Genomic DNA, 23,524 nt, shown 5'->3' on the forward strand with positions numbered 1-23,524 from the left:
AAATAATTTTTATATCTTAATACTTCTAATTTGCATAAATTTTTGATCGACCGACATATGTTGGCAGATATTTTTGTGATTAAACGGCAATGTCATTGAATGTGCATCGCGTTACCTCCCCGACCATATGACCGGAGAGGTAAACAGGAGCACGTGTTGGTGGCGTGACTACGAGTGACGGCGTGAGCTCTGGGGGTGGAGAGGAGGCAGAAGCAGGGGTGGAGGAAGAGAGGGTGATGGTAGTGGATGGGAAGGGTGACGAGGGTGGAAAATCAGTGTGAGCTGCCCGAGGGTAGGAGAGTTCTTTGCTTGCCGCCTCGGGAACACGGAGGGTCGGTGAGAGAGAGGGTTGGAGCAGAGAGGGAGAACGGTAAATTCTAGCCACTGAAAGTGGAAGCGAGATAGTCGGGGTTGGCCAAGCGAATCATTGTCGGTGGGAATAGACGCAGAGAGTTGAAAGCAGAAAATCCCAAAGGAAACACTTGACTCGCGATATCGTTGGAGTTTGGTGCTTTGGAATCGACACAAAGAAAGCGAGGCATTTTATCTTGACTAAATGATGCCGGATTTTAGCGAGGCTTTGTTTTAAATTTTCTACATATTATGCATAATATTATGCATAATATATGTAAAAAAAAAAACGATAAATGTTCAACAATTTCTTACGACAAAAATTATATCATAAAAAAATATTGAACATTTATCGTTTTCTTTCTTTTAATCCATATTAGAAAAAGGAAGATATTAATTATTTTATTGCAATTAAACTATTGAAAATTATTTATTATTATGGAGAAAAGATCAGTGAGAATTTTTTTATTGCAAATTAATTCGAAAGAATCACAATCAAAGATCGCTATGCAATTACTGTATTTGTTGCCGAGGTCAAGAAAATGAATTCCCTTCTTATATCTTTTTGCTTCTTTTTCTCTCTCTCTTTCCCTCTTTTCCTTTTCTCTCTTTCCTCTTATTCTCATCACCCTTGCTCCCGCTCTCGGCTTCCCCATTCAAGGCTTCCCCTTCACCCGGTTCAACCCCTGCCGACAATCCGGCGCACGATAACATTTCGTTCTACAACTTTACCCACTTCCACCTTCCAGCTCGCTTTACAGCCGTGCATGCTTCTGTTTTCCACCTGAATCTTCATCGATTATCGACTCGGAAATCATTTCGAATAAGAAAGTTTTGCTGCAAACTCGGTGTATCAAGTGTAAAGTGTTACGCTTATCCATCGTTTCACACGCTGCTGCTTAACGGTAATGATTACTTATTGCTTATGCAAATTGCGAATGCACAACGAAATTTCTTTATCTCTGTTGATTCTTTATGTATGTTATGAAAAAAAATCCGAGCTCTTTATTTTCGCAAATATTTATTTGTCGGCGAAAGAAATTGCTAGAAAATAATATTACATTATATTGACTTATATTATTTGCATGAAATACATTAGTGACTTAATAAACTTTGTGGCGTAAAAAGGTAATGTTGCTTTGTTACTCCGAAATTTCTCCGTCGGCATATTTATGATTGGCCTTCGCAACATAGTAGAAAGAAAGCAATGTGTGCGCGAGCTCATTAATTCTAATAATTCATGAAGAAACACGCACGCACGTAATAGCTCGGAGCGGCTTACGATTTGACGGATAGAGAGTTGCCTCAGCCCTCGTATTTTTAAATGTCGGCTAAACTATATTCTGATATTTTAATAGACCTAATTTACATGTAAAACCACTTTCAAAATCATTCTGTCTCCAACACGCTACTAATGTTTTCTTTTGTAAAGGGGAGAAAACGCCAATGAATTAAGAAGACTAGGTAATCCTTTAAGTTATCCTTTTTATTCCTCTTTCACATTCTTTTTCCTTTTTCTTTAAAAATTACAATATATAATTTTCTTTGCTATATAATAACATTTAACTGATCTATCTTTTAATAAGTAGGAATAATTAAACCATTTTAAAAGTAAGAACGTGCACTCATCTGCAAATAATCGAAAGCATTTCTAATGGAACAGTTAGCCTATAAGAATAAAAAAAAAAAAAAAAGATCCAATGAACCGTGCAGCGTGTTTTTGGGGCCAGATGTTAATTTCCGACGACTCAGCGTGAGCCACGAGAAGACGGTTTAGTACGTAAATACATCTTCAGCAGGGGGTGCCATTATAATGGGCATGTGCGGTTAAAGTTCTATTTGTGGTAATTCACGGAGTTTAATGCACTCGGAGCTCTGATTTAGCCAGCGAGAGCTGACACTTTTTTTTATCCGGCAAAACCTCAACGACACTGGCGCCGTAAAGTATAAAATATTCTTCCTGCGTCTTCGACGATACGTCGCGCAGTTAGGCATTCTCCTCCTCGCGGTACCAAATTTTAGCGTAAAGTCACGCTTTTTATCAGTTTTTCATCTCGTTAGACGCGATGTCGAATAACGTGATTATCCTGAATATAATAAGGAAATAGCATTTTTAATTCACGTGACATGAATTAATAATAGACGTTCGTCATTGTGCCAGAACCTTTTCGCGCATACAATTCTATTTTCGTGCGCTGAACTCATTTCTGTGTACGGGATTAGACTTTTGCTTCGATTACCGTCTCGAAAAAGAATTTTACCGGAATAATGTAAAATGTTTGTAATAGCGGAATTCCGATGGGGGCGTAAAATATCACGTCTTGGATAACGCATGTTGATGCCGAACTCCCTTCGGCGCCGATTTATGGGCACTCTCGCGTCCGACGATGCGCGCGTTACGCGTTCACGCATACGCTCTTACGACGCGCATACTCTGAAACGGAGCGTCAATCTCGACGCGAGGCGTTCGCACAGTCGCATTAACGGCGCGCTGTTCAGTTTAATCCTTGCGTTTCGTGACTCGGGACAAAGCCCCTCGGATTTCTGACAGAATGGTATCGCACGAAACGGCCATTACCTTAGCCGATATGCCTATGTACGTACGCGAGTTAAAGGTCGATGCGAATTAACCAACACGGATGCGGCCGGATTCTTTGTACGCTCGCCTTAATTATGCTCGCTCGTGCCGGTGAAGCGAAACTGCTATACAGAAGGGTAGCACGAAGCGGTTTAATCTATCGTACGCTTATTATATTGCATTTACTGCTCGATCGTAGCAAACTGGCGCGAGTATCCATCGGGTAATCCGAATCGACCATACACAAGCACGTTTCATGTGCGCGCGCGCGAGTTCCTTTCTTACTTCTCTTTAGCATTAATACTTGGTTAGACGCCACAAAGCCACGATTATGCTTTGCCATTAGGGCGCCTGGTTGATTACGGGATCGTGAAAAAAAAAGACTCGACAAGGACAATGTCGCGATGGGCGGTTGCCAACTGGTCCCGCTGGGATCTTTTTATTGGCACTGTTTTAAGTAGGAGGGTTACCCACACACCCCATATTCTCTTCTATCATGTTATTCACCCTTTTGTTCATATCGATGAATTGAAGACTTTTTCGGACTTTTTAAAAAATAAATCTTATTTGTTGATCATTTCAAAATTAAAAGTTATGAGAAATTTATCAATGGTTTAGACAAACGCGATTCAAATGATTCTCTCTGCGTCACCGTTTCAAGAAACGAAATTAGAAATACTGACGCGCAATTCGCGGCTCGAGCGAAAAGCTCTCGATGAATAGACTTATACCAGGAAATCGAAAGCGAAGTATCGTCAGTGCTACGGAGAAACGGTCAGTGGTTCGTTGCATGCGTGGCCATATGGCGATTATCCGCGTTTAGTTATTTATAGCGACGACTTGAACATCGCACACAGAGAGCGTATATCCCAGACACGCAGCACCGCGATTTCAGCATCGCGGCGCGTCGGGCGCGAATTGAACCGGGCCTAAAATTCTAAAACTGCCGTCTTGACGGTTAGAAGTCGGCCTCGTAAATCGCGACTGGCTTGGAGGCTTTGGCTTAGATGGTATATACACACCTCCATAGCCCGGAGCGGCGTCGTACCAAGAGGAGAATGTTGGCGGCTACATAGAAACTATCTGCTGGCCAGAGGCACCCGGTTGTTCTAAACCCACCTTATCTACTGGCCCCTATAATAAGCCGCGATCTGAGACCGTATATCCCCGCCCGCACACGCTCTAAGAGGTCCGCACACATACACACACACACACACACATACGCACGCACGCACGCACACGCACACACACACACACACACACACACACACATTTCCATCGCTTACTAGGTAGCTACCCGCGAACCCTGAACGCATATATGCGCGCTATACCACGAAGCGCTTGCAATTACAAGCTGGTCAACATATAATTATCTCCAATGACCATAAATTACTGGATTTTTATGCGCAACATTCTTAATTATCCTTTGAATTAACATCAATCAACCCCTTAATTGCACGCTGCCGCTAACGCTGCTTCCACGTCGTCGTCGTCGTCGTCGTCGTCGTCGTCGTCGTCGTCGTTGTCGTTGTCGTCGACGATGTCGCTTATAGAACTATAATGCGAAATGGTGCATTATAGTGATATGGATGCCGCGGGCTAACAGCAAGACGCGAAAGAAAGACATGGGCTGACTGACGTGAGAAGAAGTGAGAAAGAAGAATGTAAAGGTACATGACAAAATCAGGAAACGATGTCGCCCGAGGACACTCCTCCCGAGGGTGGATGACTGTCAGGTTTCGAAAACTTCTTCACACGGTAGAAAAGGATGCATCGTATCATGTCGCGTCTGATCAGATGATAGCATCGTGCGTAACGCGCCTGTTTTAATTGCTTTCGGAGATCCTGAGTGATTCTCATATCAATCGCCTTGGCGTATTAATCGCGCATCCTATTACATGAACTTTCACCATTTATTCAGCGAGTGATTACTACAGCAGAAAAGTCGCCGTTGAAAGAAGGCTGGCGATACAATGAAAAAGGAAATCCATTTTGTCGTTCCAGAGAATAACTCGATCGTATGAGAGAAATCGAGAATTTTAAACAGAGTAGTCTGGACGGAACATAAAATATTGCCCGTACGTAGAATGCCCGATTTAATTTGTATGTCGAATATCTTGCAGAAGAACCCTGCGGGTAGTCTCTTACCTTTTTCGAAAGATTTATGTGATCTTGATCGAATAACGCATTTTTCAAGGTCGCACGATGAAGGTACCAATTTTCAAACGGTCGGCTATGGTGACGTTTGAACGATCGCGCTATAATCACTCGCGATATCTTCGTCTGGTTAAGAATTCCTCTTCTATTTCACAAATCACAAACCGTGAGGGCGATGCGATACGCTAATGAAACCGCACTCTCATTAAAGCATCCAAATCGACGATACTAATTGGCTAGCTTTCGGAATACCCGGCATTAGACCTCAGGACGCGATATAATAATCGCTGCGGACGAATTCGGTTTGGACAGCCAGTGGTTAAAGCGTCTAGTAATTTCACGGGCGCAGCCCTACAGCGATTAATATGATTCCGACGGAAATTAATGACTGCAAACGGAAAAAAGATAGGTTGCATACAGTCTTGCTCCGATGGCACGTTCTTATAAAAAATGGGAAAAAAATGTTTAAAGATTGAATATTCTAAGATTTGTTTCCTAGATACGTATGTATAAGTTAACATTTTATTTTATCATAAAAATAAAAAAATCTTCGTATAATTAATTTTAATTCGCATAATATTAACATCAAGATATATTAAACGCCTAAAGCTAAAATTATCGTATGACAGTTTTGTCTTCACGACGGGCATCAATGAGAATTAACCTACAAGCCATTTATCGGTAGCCACTCCTATGGCACAAAAATCGAATAATGCTTATTAATCAGCTTAATTAGCGGCAAAGCTCCTCTCGTTGCACGTTGCGTAAATTAATTCCTCGTAGCGATGATCGATGCGATCTCTTCGCCTAGCTGCGGTTTCTGCATACTGAACTGATTTATTTTACCATTTTAATTGATGTGAGACAAATACGATTGTTAAAGTATAATAATTTTGTCTTTCCACAATATTATATACATGCCATTGTTAATTCCCGTGGTACAATAAGTAAAAGTATATAAAAGTAACTTACATATTAAAAAATTTAGCATAAATCATCTTACTATATATATTTAAAAATATCACATCCAATTAATGTATTTATGTAATTTTTATACAAAATGCTAAGAGATCGTATTATCTATGTCAGAAAAGAAAAAAGATATTCTTTAGAAATCGCGAGATTATTGAATAATAGACTCTCCTTTCTATCTTGAAATATTTCTACTGTTCAATAAATATCTCGCGATATCTAAAGAATATCTTTTTATTAAAATTATTTCTTAACTATTTCTTATTTAAAAATATAAATATATTTAAAAAATTAATTTATTTTCAAGTTTATATTGTATTATTTCAAATTTGTGGATGTTGAAGATGATTGTGCTTGCTCGATGAATTGAAAGTGTAGTAAAATAATATGAAAACAGGTGAACAATGTCAAACAGATGCAGAAATAAATCTTGATAATTTTTCTCGCTTCTCAGTTTGTGAAGTATGGTATAAATCACTTTAAGTTCAAAGCCACAGCAATCGGCGGCAGTCTGCGGCTTCGCGTAGAAAAAAAACGCGCGTTCCAACTTCTCGCTCCCGTTTCATCATCTCGGCGTCTTGAGAAACTTTTGCAATTGTCGCTAAGCAGATGCCACATATCGCGGGCGTGTTAAGACACCCATATTTATAGGAAACAGGCGACATTAACACTAGAGTTTGCACTTGTGAGCGGTCTATTTGGTACTCAACAACCTAACGCTTTTATTATAAACACGCTGCCGTTTTAAAGCACAGCATCAAATATTTTTACGATAGCCATTATAAAACGCCTTTTATGAGGAACAAAGTAGCTCGCAGGCAGAAGGTGTTTTCTCGCCCTTTGACAATAATTTGTCCAGAATAACCGGCTCGTTTCACTCTCGGCCCCCCACGCCCGGGCTTCCGCTCGATGATCCATCCAGCCGTTCGTCATAGGCGCGCGGCTTTTAAAAAGTAAAGCGCTGGACTCGGGCCAGCGCAAAAATAGAAGCAGATGTTATTAGTTGCGTTCACCAAGTATACGACGGCCGTCGCGGCGCGACGAGGCAGGCGCGATGGTGGAGGTGGCGGAGAGATGGTGGTAGAGAAACGAGAGACGAAGGCGAGCAGAAGGCGACGAGGGAACGGCCTGTCCAGATGGTAGTGTGATTTCATTGCCCTTGAATTCTTACTAACTGAACGCTTAGATAAAAATAATTAGGCGGATAAATGCGGGGTAGAGGAGGAGGGAGGAGATGACTGCGGGCGGTAACGCGCGTTAGTCGCGGCAATTTTATTCTGAAACCTCCCTCGATGCCTCTCGCGTCGCTATGCCGCTTCCTTTCTCTATCTCTCATCCGATGCGATGCGCCAACCAAATGTTTTTGCTTTGAAGTTGGAAGATGAACGGGACTCCTTCTAATTTCCAGTGTCTGCATTCTTAACAGCTGCACGCGCTACCGTTCGATATGGCTGATGCGAGTCATGTCGCGCCGATTTAATTAGCATCTCGCATGTCATTTTCTCCCCTGGTCCTTGAAAAATCAAAAGTAATCCAAATTATCGATTTAACAAGCTTTCTCATTTTTTGTGAAAAATTGCTTCATCTTTTATTAAAGAGAAATATCGTATACAGCTGCTCTTTTTTTTTTAATAGTCATTAAGTCAACGCACTTATATAAAAATATATAATTATATTTGATTATTATATTTAATTATATTTCGAGATTTTCTAGTGTGTGTGTGTGTGTGTGTGTGTGTGTGTGTGTGTGTGTGTGTGTGTGTGTGTGTGTGTGTGAGAGAGAGAGAGAGAGAGAGAGAGAGAGAGAGAGAGAGAGAGAGCTCTATATTTCGAGTGAACTCTATATTCATAATGAAAATCGCGCGTACGTGATTCCTTTACGATTTCCTCAGATTCATAAAATAGCATTAAATCGAATGCGAGATCGTTATTAGGCACGACGCGACGCAATCGTTTCGCGCTATTGAATCGAAACGCGCGAATTATATTCGTGCTATAATGGGATTGCGTCCTACCAGGCAAGAGCTGCGCGGCGGCGCGCCCGCTATTAGAACGGTCCTCCGAGAGTTTTGGTCGATTTGCAGATTACGAGTCCCCGGGATGCAAGGCTGACATGGCGGAGGGTTCGGCCGAGGAGGAACAGAGCAGTACTGCTGCGCCCGCTTCCCCGCCAGCTGATCTTCGCACTCTGAACACCCAATTGTCGCCGCCTTATCACCACCAGCCCCATCTCCAGCCTCGTCTTCAGCATCTACAGCATTCCAACATGCTGGCGACCGCCGTACCGCCCCGGCACAGCCTCAGTATGCTGTCTCATCAGGTGAAAGCGGAGGCAGAGCTGGACGCCCCCTGCGATGTGCCATTGAATCTCAAGAGCGAGGTAAGCGCAGGAATTCCTCTCGTCGATTATTGATGCTGGGAATCGATTAACTGCTTTTGATTGTTCATTTTCGATGTGTTTTGCTCGCCGAGCGCTTACGCTTGAGCGAAATCGTAACACATTGCATGACAAGCATTAACAATTACTGCTGCAAAAACGAACGTACAGTCTCTGGAAAATTATTTCGGCGTAATGTATATATTTTAGCTGCTTGATGTAGCAAGTAGTTAATTACTATGTAAGATACCGACGGCCTATTTCTGTCGGTTAGTATTCTTAGGCGATTGCTCGACCCATGCTTTGATTGAAGTGATCGAGATATCGCTATAGCAGTGCTAAAGCATACAGCGATCGAAATGGTCATCACACTCGTTATTAACGGTTTTGTGTGTCAATGACAACCAATTGTATGGTTAAGTAGCTGCCATGACGCATCTCAACCTAAATCGGCCAATGATCTTTCTGGCCTGTATAACGTACAAAATAAAACGTACTCGAATGACTTCCACAAAGATGATAGGCAGTCGGTATACGCGATTTCGTTCGTTAACGTGTGTTGTATTTTTTTAAAACGTATTTAACAAAATCTTTTTTTTAGAGAATTTGATCTGGTAATATCAGACGTTAAACCAATGGTAGTTTTGTATATCGATTTATGTCAAGAGGTTACGTAACATTCGCTAATATCCGGGAACCAAAATTCTCGTGATAGAATTTAATTCTATAGAATTATATAATGCACAATTTATACGTAGTGTATAAAGTAGATTCTTGTCATGATCACAGTATGATAGCATATCTAAATATCAAATAATTATTCGAAAAGAAAGTCGTTAGTCTGGTTTCTTACGCAATCTTGAGTGCTATATTTTGTAGTATTAAAATGATTGCAAACTAACAGAGATAAAAATATTATATAATTCATATGTGAATTGACAGGAAACTAATCATCATATTAAGCGATCGATCGCCTGCTAACATAACGCAACTTGTTTCTCATTTACGAGATATTGAAACAAAGTAGCAAAAACCATGTGGATAAATTGAAAAGATAAAATATCAAAATTTCTAATAGTGTAGTTTTTTAAAGTATATTATATACATAAATTTTCCAACTATAGAATAAAATAATTTTTGTTGACTCTTTTTTTAATCAAATCTGTCTGACCAGTAATCTTCGGTATTAAAAATAATTTGAATGTTAATCGCAAACAAATCGCATTTTATAAATACTATCACTAACATTACATGAATTTATCGATATTAATGTAAAACTTACTCGTGTGGAGAAATACGGCGATGAGATTTATATAAAAATTAGGAAAGATTTTTTCGATCGGGAGATGCGGACAAGCGGAGCGAAAACTCATTAATGAATGACAAATCGATCGTTAATTATTTCTCATGTAGTGAAATTGTAAGCAACGATAGTTGTAAGTCATTAGAACGAGGTAAAGTATTATGAGGAAATCCCTGACTTCTCCAGCTGTGCGATCGTAAAGCGGAAAATATTTGCACGTAGCTTATATGTACCCGCTTCAATGAACGATGACCAGTTTTGTCGATGCTTGCACATCGGACTAGCCAGTAGGGAAACTTTAGCAAACAAGCGTCCGGGGATTACTAGTCGTCAAACGTGTCTACTTTCCTTTGGGACAATTAACTCTCACTTATCGACTTTCTACAGAGTCGTCTCTCGTTAGTTTTAAAAATGGAATGTAAATGTAATCTATAAGCCAATACCATTCATCCAGAGATATCATAGCGAATATAAAAGTAATCTGTAAGTCTATCGTAAATCGTTACAGCAAATTTCTAGCGTCACAACACAAACCGCTTTGTTGATAATGATATAATGAAGTCACGTCGCGTTGATGCGTTACTTTACGATCTTAATTGCTATAACGCAAGCCGCATGATATTCTTAAACGTAAAGAATTAGACTCTACGAAGAATTCGACAATGATGCCAATTAAACGACGGAGAAGAACAATCGCGATACACTAGAAACGACGACAACGCGTCTCGACTAGAGTCTCGAAAACGGCAGTCTCCGTTTAGAGCTCGTTGTCCCTGTCCATCCATTACACTATTATCCCGTCGGCAAACACGGTATCCATGCCGGACTCCACGCACGGACTTAATGCCCGGCTCGCATCTGAGAACGGAGCGTGCAATTTACGTGCAAAAGAAGGAGAATGTTTCATTCGCTCCCGGCAAAAAGGAACATCCCACAGGTGCACGTAAACAACAGGACGGATAATAATGCCGTCCGCACTTCCGTGGCAAAATACGCAGCGACGAAAAGGAGGAATTTCCTGACGTGATCGATCATCATCGTCCAGTTTTTTACGCGTAAAAAAATTCCCCTGCGACCGTCGACGTAGCGACATTGTTAATTTTCTCGATCGGGAACATCGAGAATAAATCTCGTACACTTTACGGAATCGATCGATGAACGAAGACGCGCAAGAGTGTTATATCAGCGGAATAATTTATCCGCGATTTCATCTCATTCGCAGTAGAGTTTCACAGTCGCTCGAACTTCTGTTCGACAATCATAAATTATTAGACCTTTGAACGCGGTATTCTTAACGACCCCCTCAGTGCCATTAGCCGTTCCTCTTAATTGCGGAATATCTCTCTTTCTAGAGCAGAATAATGGATATTCAGCGACGCTAATAAGTACAAAGATATAAAGAACAAACAGAGATTTTGTGAGGTGCACAAGGTCGTCTGCATAATCAATTAGACATTAGCTAAAGGATTCGTAAAAAGCTACGCGCACATATTATCAGCTTGAAATTTTTCGCGAAGTAAAGTATTTAAATGATCAATAAAGACAAACGATTCGCTCTACGAAAGTACGGAAATGTGTATATATAAAGTATAGGTAATGTAAAAATATGAAACGAATATATCGCGTAATATTAGAGAAACGCAAATTCGAAACGGATCGAGCACCCTTTGCATTCGCAAAGACCGCAGTAATGTGCATATATATGCAAATATTCGCGTATCTCACAGACACATCTGCGAACCGGAAACCGTTAAACGCTCGACGGATGCATCGTCACGAATATTCCTCCACTCGTGGTCCCGAAGATTTCACCGGTCACACGATAGAAGCCGCTAAACCATCTACAGGCTTTGCCGCAGAAGCAGCGACCCTATCTAGACCCTCTCGAATCCGAAGACGCAAATTTCACGTAGCTGAATCCGGCGCGTTGACCGTCCGATGGATCGATACGCCGTAAGGCGCATTCCAGCTTGATGGCCATCAGTCCCGACCGTAAATGCATCTGTCAAGAAAGTGATTGAAGGTAAACGATTCAAGGGAGTCGCGAACACCCAGACAGATCGGATCTCATTACCTCGGTGGCTCATTTCAGCGAGTCAATTGCATTTCGATCGGATTTCACAATTATTATGATTATTGTTGAGCGAAACCTTCCTCTCGCACAGGTCTCTGCAGCTGCTGATTAGAATCGGGCGAGAAGCAGTCATCTCGTGCCAGCAGTCGACTTTTGATTCGCTGAGATGTTTCGTACCTTGATTGGTCATAAAAAATCTGATTATCGCGTCGCACTATGTTTTTATTTATACATGCAGTATATAATGATATTCGCTGGTTGTATGGAATAGGCTGTTATCAGGAAATATCAGTGTAACGAAAATCACTCGACGATTCTATTCTTTCCGCATTTCCGATTGCAGAAAGGATAATTTGAGAGATAATGTTCTTGCATAAACAAATTGTTTTTACTACGCGATTATGATTTAACGCGGACGACCAGTGCAGATAGTAACCTATGTTCAGTCACATCAGCGATCCAAGAACGAGAAGCACAATCGCATTTTCGTAAAAAAAAATCCACAGGTTTATGACGCATTATTATACTTGCCAGTCGCAAAAGATTTAGCTAATAAAAACGTACGTTTGACGGGCGATCGTCCGTAAAGCAACGCGGTCAGAACGACGAACATGGAAATGGGTGGCAAAAAGAAGAATGAAAAAAAGTGGAAGAAGTAAAAAGAATAAAACGCCGAGATATTCTATCGATGGTCGTCTATTTCTCTCACATGATATTCGCGGAGTGATGGAATGTTTATCAATAGATTAATCTCGGAGATCGGCGGGTGGTTCCGCGTCGTCGCCGGCTCCTCGATTGCGATTAAACATAAAAGTATTATTTCAATCTGGCCCCTCCGCGCGCGCCGGCCATACATTCTCTCGGTATGCATCCCCGTCGGCATATACGCACACAGACGCGCTGCACATACGTGTATGTGTGTGTGTGTGTGTGTGTGTGTGTGTGTGTGTGTGTGTATGTGTGTGTGTGTGTGTGCGCGCGCACTTACTCGCGCGACCGATAGATCGGGCATTTTTCCATTAGATTGGAACTTGATTAAATTGAAAATCTGTCAATTTAGGAAAAAGCATCCGACAGCTTATATTGACGGTGGACATTATACGCGGTGGCCAACGAGGCAGAACTCGTTGGCCTGACAACTAGCGGAGATATAAAACCCATCGTCGCGACGATGGACCCGGGATGCGCGCCGGGCTGTTTACTTTTTGCTTTCTTTTGCGCCCTTGTAAAATTAATTGCCGGACGCTCTTTGAGGGTGACGCTCGCTTTCGTCGTTCTACCGATCGCAGAAATTTGCTCACGGTGTCATTCGTTCAATCTCCACCCTGATATGATTCCAACGCAGCACCCCTCCGTATCCTCCCTTCACTCACCCTTCCTTGCGCCAATTCCGTCACGATATAGTCGCTGACGAGTTTTTGTAACGAACATTTATCATGCACACTTTTAAAGGAATAATGTGGCTTTAGCAGATTTAATTCGCTCGAATTTGCCGTCCGTATCAGGCGATCAGACGAGTAATATCCTATGATGAAGGAGGAAGGGTGTTTCTTTCGGTTGTTTGACAAGCATTAAAATGACCCACATACTTAATCATCTACACTTGAAACACATGCTACGTCCACTGCTCGGTCAACACTAATTTAATTGCGGTGCATCTTTCAACGAGGTTCCAAGAATTCATATACTTTGATTAAGAATTCAATTCTCTGATATAACTAAATACTCTACGAACGGACCAACCATTATTTTATTCGTGAGAAATCTCCCGATATATAATTTTTCTATATCTTTCTGTAATGGCAAGTAGATCAGTTACGCGACAGAATGATTATCTTTAGTATTGTTTTCTCTCTCTTTCTTTTTTTCAATCGATTAATTTTAACTATCTTAATTCAGAGTTTATCGTTTATTTCGTTTATATCGCCGATATTTATTCAACAATATCGTTATTACTCCTGATATCAATATTTATAGTTGCAATCTTTATTTTATACTTATAAAACAAAGAATATGATCAACTTTGCGAAAAGAGAAAAGAATTTTAATCTGGATAAATAATCTGGGTAAATGAGGCAGATAACATTATTTCGATTGATTTAAAATAATATATCTTGCGACGAGCAACGCTAAGCACAACGGAAACGTGATTGCAATTCGCTTAGTCATATATGGTACTATTGTCCGAACCAGTTCGATATTTGCCGCGCAATCGAGAACATATTACACTTACGATAAGGTGCCGCGATTGCGACGGATAATTTAATTGAAAATGCGGCCTAACCTAACGATAATGCTCCGGAGAAATTCCGTGCCAATGCGATCATTATTATGAATACTTTAGATCGAATGAACTCCGCATTGCTTGTGATAACTCACGTGTAATACGTTAATGCATTGTCACGATTAACCACGCTCCTATTATTCCCCAACACGCAGACAATGAATGAAAAACAGTTATGTTTATCTTCGACATTAGTAAAAAAGCAAATTTATCATTGAAATTTAATTATTTAAATAAATTGCATGTTTTAAATGTACATTAAGTATTAATGTACTGACTTTAGACGTATGAATTTGCAGTATTAATCTTTACAGGATGAAAGGACCACTATAGTGAAACAGTGTCATCATATTTTGAGGCAAGAAATACAATGAAATAATGAATTATAACAAATCTTACTTAAGGAAAAAGTGCAAGATTTAAAAAATAGAACCCCGTTTTCTAAAGATTAAAAATGATTTAGATCGGAACACAACTTTTCTACATTTTACGAAAAACTTAATTTCAAATAGTCTAGTCGAAAAGTCCGAACTTTACATTGTCTGACGTTGTTGGTGCAAAGTTTAATCGTATCTCGCGAGTGTCCAAGCGGACCTTGATTAAAGACGATCGTGGAGCGGGAAGAACCGCGGATAAGTCAGAACGTAATCGCGCTCCGGGACGCGGCCTTTTAAAGTAGGAAACTCGCCGGAAACTACCGGCCGCATGGCACCGAGAACTCCCCGGTGCGGTGCCAAATAACAATGTTGGATCTCATAAACAAGGAGACAAGACAAATACCCGCCTGGACAGTGGTTCCTAGGGCGCGGAGTGGACAGAGTCCGTTCCGCCGCCCACCCACCCCTCTGGGGATGGGAGACTCTGCTGGTAATTTCACGGTGTCTTGCATCCCTGAGCCACCCTCTACTTCCCTTCTCCCTACCATTGCACTTCTCCGCGAAACGTTTTCGGTAACGTGATATGTTAACCGCATTCGTCGTTCTATTCTATTCGAACTATAATCAGCGATTTCTAAATTGATCGAAATTTCAATGTTATTCTTGTATTTAACGTGAATTTTCGCAAACTCGATGTTCGCAAATATCATTGTTCTATGAAAGTGCTATTATGAAAGTACTATTGAATCACATTGAAATTGTTATTTTAATTAAAAAAAAAATCTGTTTTATAAATAATGGTTAAAATATCGTTCTAAATTGTTTTGTATCATGATAAATTAATTATCAGAATTATTAATTTATTGAGATAAAAATACAGTGTATACAATGATATAAGACATTTACAAATTTATATTCGTGACAAACGTATTCAGTTATAATGCGTAGTGAGAGCTTTATCTTGAAGCAAGTACAGGAGAATGGAGGAAAGGAGGGGGAGGGTCACTGGGATTTGCGCGAATGGCCGACGACTTAATTGATCGAGGGCCATAAGCGAATTAGGGATGACCAATGTTCCACGTGCGGAGCTCAGGACGGGGGAAGACGCCGAGTTAATTCAATTCGAGGAGGCTGAGGAGGGTTTTGGGACGTATCTCGTGAGACGTAAATTTGCGTACGAACTATGCGCATCCCCTCTTCTGAAAAACGATAGACATTACAACAAATTGCATCGACGCCTTGGAACTGGTCTGTTCCTTCCTTTTATCTTTTCTTCGTTTTTTCCTTCTTTTCTTTCTCTCTTGTCCTTTGCGACCTTTTTTTCTCTTTCTCATACACACACTTTCTCTCTCTCTCTCTCTCTCTCTCTCTCTCTCTCTCTCTCTCTCTCCTTTCGTTACTACGCGGCCGCGAGTCATAAATCAAATTATACGTTGAGTGAGATTAGATTTCTGTTTGGCCACGCTCGAATTCACGAGCAGTGGATTCGACGAGGGTAAGGCTGCGGTAGAAACCTTCGCCCTTCCTGTCTTCCGCGCCACCACCCCTTTCCCGACCCATCCTGGCGTACCTCGGTGCTGCTTGGCGATGGTGCGCTGGTACTGCTACACTACGAGGTCCAACATTAGTTAACGATTAATCAAGGCGCTTGTAGCTCAACATATATCATTAAACTAGTTAGCGAAGTAGGGTCGGCCAAGTGTGCTGACCACTGGCTACACCACCCACCACCTCATTCTCTCTCCTGCATCGGCCGGCCCTGACCGAACCCCTTCACCGGGCCCTCACTCCCTCTCCCCGACTTGCTCGTGGAGCCGATCCAACCCTCTGGCGACGTGCTCACGTACCGAATGGAACTCTTAGAGACTCCAGAGTTTAAACTCGTCGCTGATGTTTCGTCCGTTTCTGGTATGTGCCAATTGCTCGTTAAAGCGCGGAACCGGCCTGAAACACTTCAGCACAGTCGAGAGGAGCATTGCACTTTGATTCTCTAATGTCAAAATAAGTTCTCGTATCGTCCGAAATGTCGATAAGACGTGGAATTTCCAACAAGGATCGCGGAAAACGCTTTGTTGCTTCGTAACAATATGATTGGCTTAGATGAAGAACAGTATCGGCAGATTTCATAGATATCGGTAAACTCATTACTAATCGAACAACGGGTCAACGTAGCTATCTAGAATTTCGTAAAGCTTTCGCAGTGTGCCCTCTCTGCTGGATTGACCTCCTCTCGGATCTTCTCGCTTTCCCATACCCCTGCCCGCACTTCGTCTCTTCTAGTTTTAACCATCGAGAGACGGCCGCATAGCCTCCCGTGCGCCCGCGGGCGCCCCTTATAAATCCTGCAGGACTCCTGCAGGCACTAATGTACGACTGTTTGCGGGTATAACTTGGCCCCGACACGAAGGATAGGGGATGGTGTTTCCAGTACATGCTAAGCCGGGGCTAAAGGCCCGCTAGACCGAGCCATTCCTCACTGCCCTACAGACTTACACCTCCGCCCCCGTATGCTTGTCTTTGCTTCTTATCCCTAAGCAAATGTGGTCACCGCGAGGAGGGCGCAGGGATTTATTGATGGATTTACGACCTTGATGTTTGGATCTTGGAATAAGACGAATGGAATCTTGAATTCACGAACCTCATATATAAACTTTAATATTAAATACATTCTATATTTAAACAATGAATTAAATATGGGTATTATAATTTTTTAAAGAAATCGTAAGTTTGAATTGTATATTTAATTTTAATATGAAATAAAAAAAGAAATATATAAATATAGGTGAATTATAAATGACAGTGATTTGTTCGATACATTTCAAGATATAAAAAATTATTCGAACAGAACGGATGGCAGCAAGAGACGAAAGCAATTTATATGCTATGCAATTTATGCTGCAGAATCGATGAGCTCGTTTGATGACCTACGAAAGATACCATCCACAGATTATCGACATTTCGCGATGGAGCAGAAATCCGAAAGGGTCAGACACATTAATACCGTCGCAGAGAATCACTTGGCAAAGTTATTTGACCACCACTGTTCATCCTGGGAGATGGTATTAAATCCCCACCCCTTCCACCACCCTGTACCCTCCTCCAGTGGTCCGGACAGACTTGTACCAAGGACCAGAGCGAGCTAGGCACCAGTGTCCGGCGGTGTCGTCGGCAAACGTTTGCTCGACAAACAAACTCAACTCCCGTCCCTGCTTCACCATTGCGCGACTCTGTTTTACTATATAAATGAGATGGTCACCCTAAGTACAGGGTTGAAAGGGATGATACTGCACGAGTGTGCGTCTCGTCGGTGCCATCCAGTCGCTCTTCAGAGGCAACTGTCACTGTCGATCCTTCGTCTCTGGCCTTCGAGTCTCACGCGAAGGGATGGAAGGAGAATGATAAGAAATAGATTTGTTGATGTCGAAAGTGTACATTGTGTATTTCTTATTTATCGGTATTTCTAAAATGGAAAGAAATTAGAAATATTATTCAACATATATATATTAGTTATTTCGCACACAAATGTTGTTGCTTTGAAAAATAAAACAATTATTAATTATGTAAGCTCCAATATATCGCTGTCCGTATAATGACACAAAGTGACAAATATCAGCTTGCTTTTAAATTATGGAATTGGAAATGTCGATGCATCTAAAGCTATCAAAAGTGTCTGTATTGTAATAAATTGACAATTATAAAAATTCAATTTGGAAGCTCGAAGCGCAATGTTGTATTAATCAAACAGGATATGAGCAGTAAGTTTCTGGCTTTGTAAAAATTTCGATCGAAATGTAATGTTGATAAATAACAGAATTAATTTGTAAATTAACTTCGTTATCGCGTTTGGATCCATTTATGGTTGTTGCAAGGTGTTCGTTACGTAACAGAGAACAAATATGGAAACAATCTTCGTGCCTGGAGGATGAATTTCATTGCGAAGTTAGTGACCGTTCGGCTGCCCAAGAATAATATAATCCTCCGGTGTGCGCCGAGACTACTCTGTATTAATGTTTGCCCCGATATCTGTAAACAGGCATTACCTGTATCTCTGGACCGAGGTGTAACTATCCGCTAGGCGAGCTCATGGTAGATTTGAACGTTAGCCCGCCACAGGGATTAGAAACTTCCTACGGCGAGGTCACCGTACATACTGTTTACGTTTCTCTATCGGTGCTGTGGAAAGGAAAAGAGGAATACGTGGTCAGGTAGCTTGGATCTACGGGAGTAACAGACGTCCGAAACTAAAATAATACGAGCATCAGCTAAAGAAATTTCAGCGTGCTATGTGCAATCTTGCTCTTTTAACATTGAAACTGATGATTATCTCTATTACTATAAAGAATCCAATAATTTTATATTCATTATATTCATTATATTGTGAAATTCGTATTTGTTAATACAAATTTTCTGAATAATTAATTTTTGTTACAAACACACATACAACATCAAAAGATATAATCTTGATATAATACACGCTAAGAAAACATGATACGAAAATGAAAATAATGTCGATTAGCCGTAAAAACGGAAAATTAAACACAAAGTGGTATTCAGCGGCAAATGAGGAAGATGCGATACATTTAGAAGAATTCATTGCGAATGATAACGCACTGGTGAACGATGACACAACGGGCATTATCGTAGATGACAGAGCGGTCGGTTTCGTTCATGCGCGTGCGTATTACGCGTGCGTGTACGTGGACAGACGGTTAACTGACGCGGCATATTTACATTGTGTGGCGGTGCAATTAAGCCTCGTATCCGGCATCAAGCGTAGGAAATTCCGTGCGGACTAACACCTTGCTCCCTGCATTCACGCGGCCCGCTTGTGTCCTGCTGTATCCTGCAGTCCTCCTCGTAAGCAAGATCAACAAATACGGTATCTGTCTGAAACAGATCTTCGATCTGTTTCCTCTTTACTTTTTACTTGAACGTACATATGCTCTAAGGAAACACGAATAACCCAATTATTTAGAAATAATTCATGAACTTTGAAATTCATGAATTGTTTCTAAGTAACTGGATACGATTTTTTTTACTGAATAAGTATCAGAAAAGATGTATGCAAGAAATTATAACAGAATAAGAAGAAATCTTATCTTATGGGAAAATTTATTTGGTTTGCGTTAAATGAAAAACTGAAAGAATATTGATTACAGTTTATTAATATATAAATATTGCATATATATTTACATATTATTTATTGCACTGCTAAAGCTCTCTCTCTTTTTTTATTTTGTAATATAAATAATTACGTATATAATGTTATAAAATTTATATACAAAATTTTGAGAATTAGCGAATAAGTATTATTATTACATTTTATCAATTTTATGATTCAATGAATTAAAGGTTATCTCTTTTGCATTTAATTCTAAATTTCCAAAATGATTTTTGATGCGATATTTTATGCGGTTATAAGTAGAAACGTGAATATATATATATATATATATATATATATATATGCGCTCATACGAAGTCATACATATCACATATACGGCGAAAGTTACTTCGATCACGGCGCATCGATCCATTCTTCTCGTCTACTGAAGATGTAACTATATTATTTCTACGACTCGTAAGGGAATTCCATAGACTTTGAATCGTGTGGGAATCGTTCGGGAAAATGTTTCAGGAATCCGTTAGCATATTCTCGTTGTGAATGCGCCTTACGAATGATTGTCCTCTTGGGTGCGCATAATATGATCGTTCACTTGCTAAGAATGAGAAGTATTGATGCGTTCTTTAGGTATTAGACACAATTGTATTAAACTAAGGAATCGATTGTGTTGATTTCTTCGGTAAGACTCTGTAAGACATATGTAAGACTCTGACGTAATGTGCTAATTGAAGCGTTCCGCGGAATGAGTTAAACATACTTTATTAAGGAGCAAAACTCTCGTAGATAATATCAGTAGACATTAGCATATCGTTTGATGAAAATTATCGTAAAAAAATGAAAGCGTCGTGATCGCTTTGAGATAAATCAAAAGTATGAAATTTTTATAATTTTAATTAAATTATAGTAATTTAATTAAATTCTAATAATTTAATGATAAAACTTTATGCGCATTTTTCTATATCTGATAGTTCTGCGAACTATAACACATGAATAAATAATTGCCATTTGACGAAGTCTGTGTAGCAACATGAAAATAATTTACGCAAATGATGAATATCCACTCGAGCTCTTTGCTTTACAGGTTGTTAGTGTGTATGTATTGCGACGAAGGAAGCGTAAGAAGCGCAAGAAGCGTCGCACAAACTTGATAATCATTGCCGTCTCTTGTCAACTGCAACTTATCGAGTCTCGCTTATCTTGCATCTCGCGGTGCATTTGTCGTTAAGCTGGCCGCCAGTATTTTGTAATTGATTGAAGCAAAATACAGTCGTGGAAGGCAGGCCAGGCAATCGGGGGGACAGCCGAGATCCAGTAAGTCAAATTTTCCCGTCAAGCGACGGCCGCTCGTCCGTGTACATGACGTTTTAATAACGGTTCGTGAGCGATTGAAAATGTCAATCTACTCCGCTTTTGCGGAGAGCGTGCGTGTAAAACGCGTGCACTACATTCGCGATGCGTGCGAAACACTCGTCGAAGGTTCGTATCTGTTAACCGTTGACGTTTAAGTGTTCCGCTCGTTCTCGCGTGTTCGTTTAACGCCTTGGAATTGTCAAGACATTTTTTCTAAGTAAAGTGCACCTACTTTTTAGCACATTATTACTGGCATTAGAAGGGGCTTTCATCAATACGGACTCGCTCTTCATGCAGCGAACTCATGCCAATCGACCGGACAATATTTAATATACGATCAATTTTTTCATTTTCGAATTGGATCGTAACATATCCTTTTTTACGTGAAATTTTTTTTATAAAATACGTAATTATTTTATATTGCAATAAAAGAGATTTTTTTGCCGAGATAAAAAGTAATAAAAAATTTCATATTAATTTTTAAACACGGAGCGCAAATTTTTCATCGGAACACACGGAAACAAGGGCTACTGGTTTAGATACATTTATATATTATGCAGTATGTAATTACTTTCCGATAAAAGGGATTTTTTTTTGCCAAGATAAAAAAATAATAAAAATTTGTATTAATGTTAAAAATGTATTCCCGAGGCTGGATTTTCCCCGCCGGCAATTTCAAGACAGATACGGGACACAATACATGCTTTTTTTCCTGCGTAATGCCATAATGGAATTATTTCCGCCATGCCTCGCTTAAACGAAAGTTACGATACGATCGCACGGTTCTGGCTGAATTGCGCCAAAAATCTGCATTAACTAATTCTGATTTATGTTTTATCATCTCTTTTTGTATTATTTAGAATATAAAGCTAAATATACATAATATAAACGTATAAAGAAAATTATTTAATTATTCTATTATTGGAAATTAAAAATTAATTGAGATTAACGTGAACCAGCTGCTGCAATCAGGCTAAAATAAAAAATTCAAATTGATCTTGAAAATCCTAAACTCTCCAGTATTTCGTGTAATCAATTGTTTCTCACCGTCGACATCGATCAGAAGATGACGATGTCCAGAACAATAGCGTTAGCGAGAAGCGATATCGCCTGCGTGAGTTTATCTAGCCAGTTCTATCTTTTATTAGCATCCCGTAGAAGCTATTTCGTAGCCCTTTCTCTATCGCCTAACGTATCCAGGCAGTTTCTCCGGAGTCTCGGCCGTTCCGTAGTCGAGCAGGAGTACCAGAAGTGCGTATTTACGAGCGTTCCCGTCCATAAAGCAACCTCGCGCCTGATTTTGATACATTCTCCACTCCGAGCACTATCTCACGCGCGAATACGACCTACGTAGCCATACACTTGGGATTTATGGTGATGCTGCGCGCGTAAGCGATAGTTTTGTTTTGTATTCCGTGTAGTAGCTTGTCTCTCTCTCTCTCTCTCTCTCTCTCTCTCTCTCTCTCTCTCCCCTCTCCCTCTCTCTCCCTCTCTCTCCCTCTCTCTCTCTCTCTCTCTCTCTCTCTCTCTCTTCCCCTTTCTCTCTTTTACGCTACTCTCTGGAATTCCGGGGATTTTTGAAACCGCAAATGAAGGAAACGAAAAGAAAAATGGGTAATTCTAGTAATTTTTATATAAAGCGCAGTAAAAATGGAATTGACATCAATATAAGTAATAGTCTTTTGTCTTTCTTTTTCGCGCAGCCGATTTTTAACTTTCGTAAAGTGGAGAGATCTGCAAATTGAGTAAAATCGCGGACGAAAAATGTGAATAAAAAAAGTGAATATTACGAGAGAAATGACTTATGATTACATCTGTTAGAGATGCAAAAAATTTAGGAGATACATACTATGAAATTTAAAGGGACGAGCAGACGAATACGTGTTGCTGAAACATACATTAGGCGTTGGAAAAATAACGACAGACTAACTCGAGCAGAAATAAATACACAGCGAGCATGAAGCGCAACTCTCTAGCAGCAGCAAATATGCAGGCTACGCGCCACTCCGAGACATATTTTCACGTCCGATATAAAACTTGCCGTAAATCGATAATGTATTTGAACAATGCTATTTTTGTTCGTACAGATGTCAGAACTTATGCAAGCAAATGGTGTAGCGTCACGAATTAATATATGTGCCCTCGGCTACTTAATCCGTTTATTAAAATCGCATGTTGATCGTCACATGTGTTATCGACGTGATATATTTTACCTTTTAATTCTAACAGATATGTAACATATTACAATTAAAAATTCAAATATTGCCTCGAGAATTATATTATAGTATACGCATATATCTCATTAGAGGCGTCGTCGATCAAGATGAAATGCTACAGTCTTGCGGTTAAAATATATATTAGATACCAAAAATATAATGACGTGCAGGCGGGATTGCTTATACAGGAATAAATGCATGGGAAACGCGAAGGGCCGATTCTGATATTGGATGTATACTGGACAAGGGGCATTCCGGTCTGAAGTTCTCGCGCGGGTGTACACGCGTACCTATATGTGTGTGTGTGTGTGTGTGTGTGTGTGTGTGTGTGTGTGTGTGTGTGTGTGTGTGTGTGTGTGTGTG

General features: G+C 40.3%; 1 protein-coding gene across 3 annotated transcripts in view; it reads left to right on the forward strand.

Annotated features, from left to right (window-relative positions):
- The window catches only part of LOC108690760 (POU domain, class 6, transcription factor 1), a 123,264-nt gene that overhangs the window by 2,847 nt on the left and 96,893 nt on the right, over positions 1–23,524 (forward strand). For 2 of the 3 annotated variants that reach the window (XM_018198215.1, XM_018198217.1), the window contains exon 2: positions 8,143–8,438. In XM_018198215.1, coding sequence (XP_018053704.1) covers positions 8,172–8,438 — 267 coding nt within the window. In that variant the 5' untranslated portion in view covers positions 8,143–8,171. Of the gene's footprint in view, positions 1–7,123; positions 7,198–8,142; positions 8,439–23,524 lie in introns of those variants that run through there. The other variant, XM_018198216.1, reaches the window with a different exon arrangement.

This window comes from Atta colombica, unplaced genomic scaffold, assembly GCF_001594045.1.
Source record: "Atta colombica isolate Treedump-2 unplaced genomic scaffold, Acol1.0 scaffold35, whole genome shotgun sequence".
NCBI classification, from domain to species: Eukaryota; Metazoa; Arthropoda; class Insecta; order Hymenoptera; family Formicidae; genus Atta; species Atta colombica.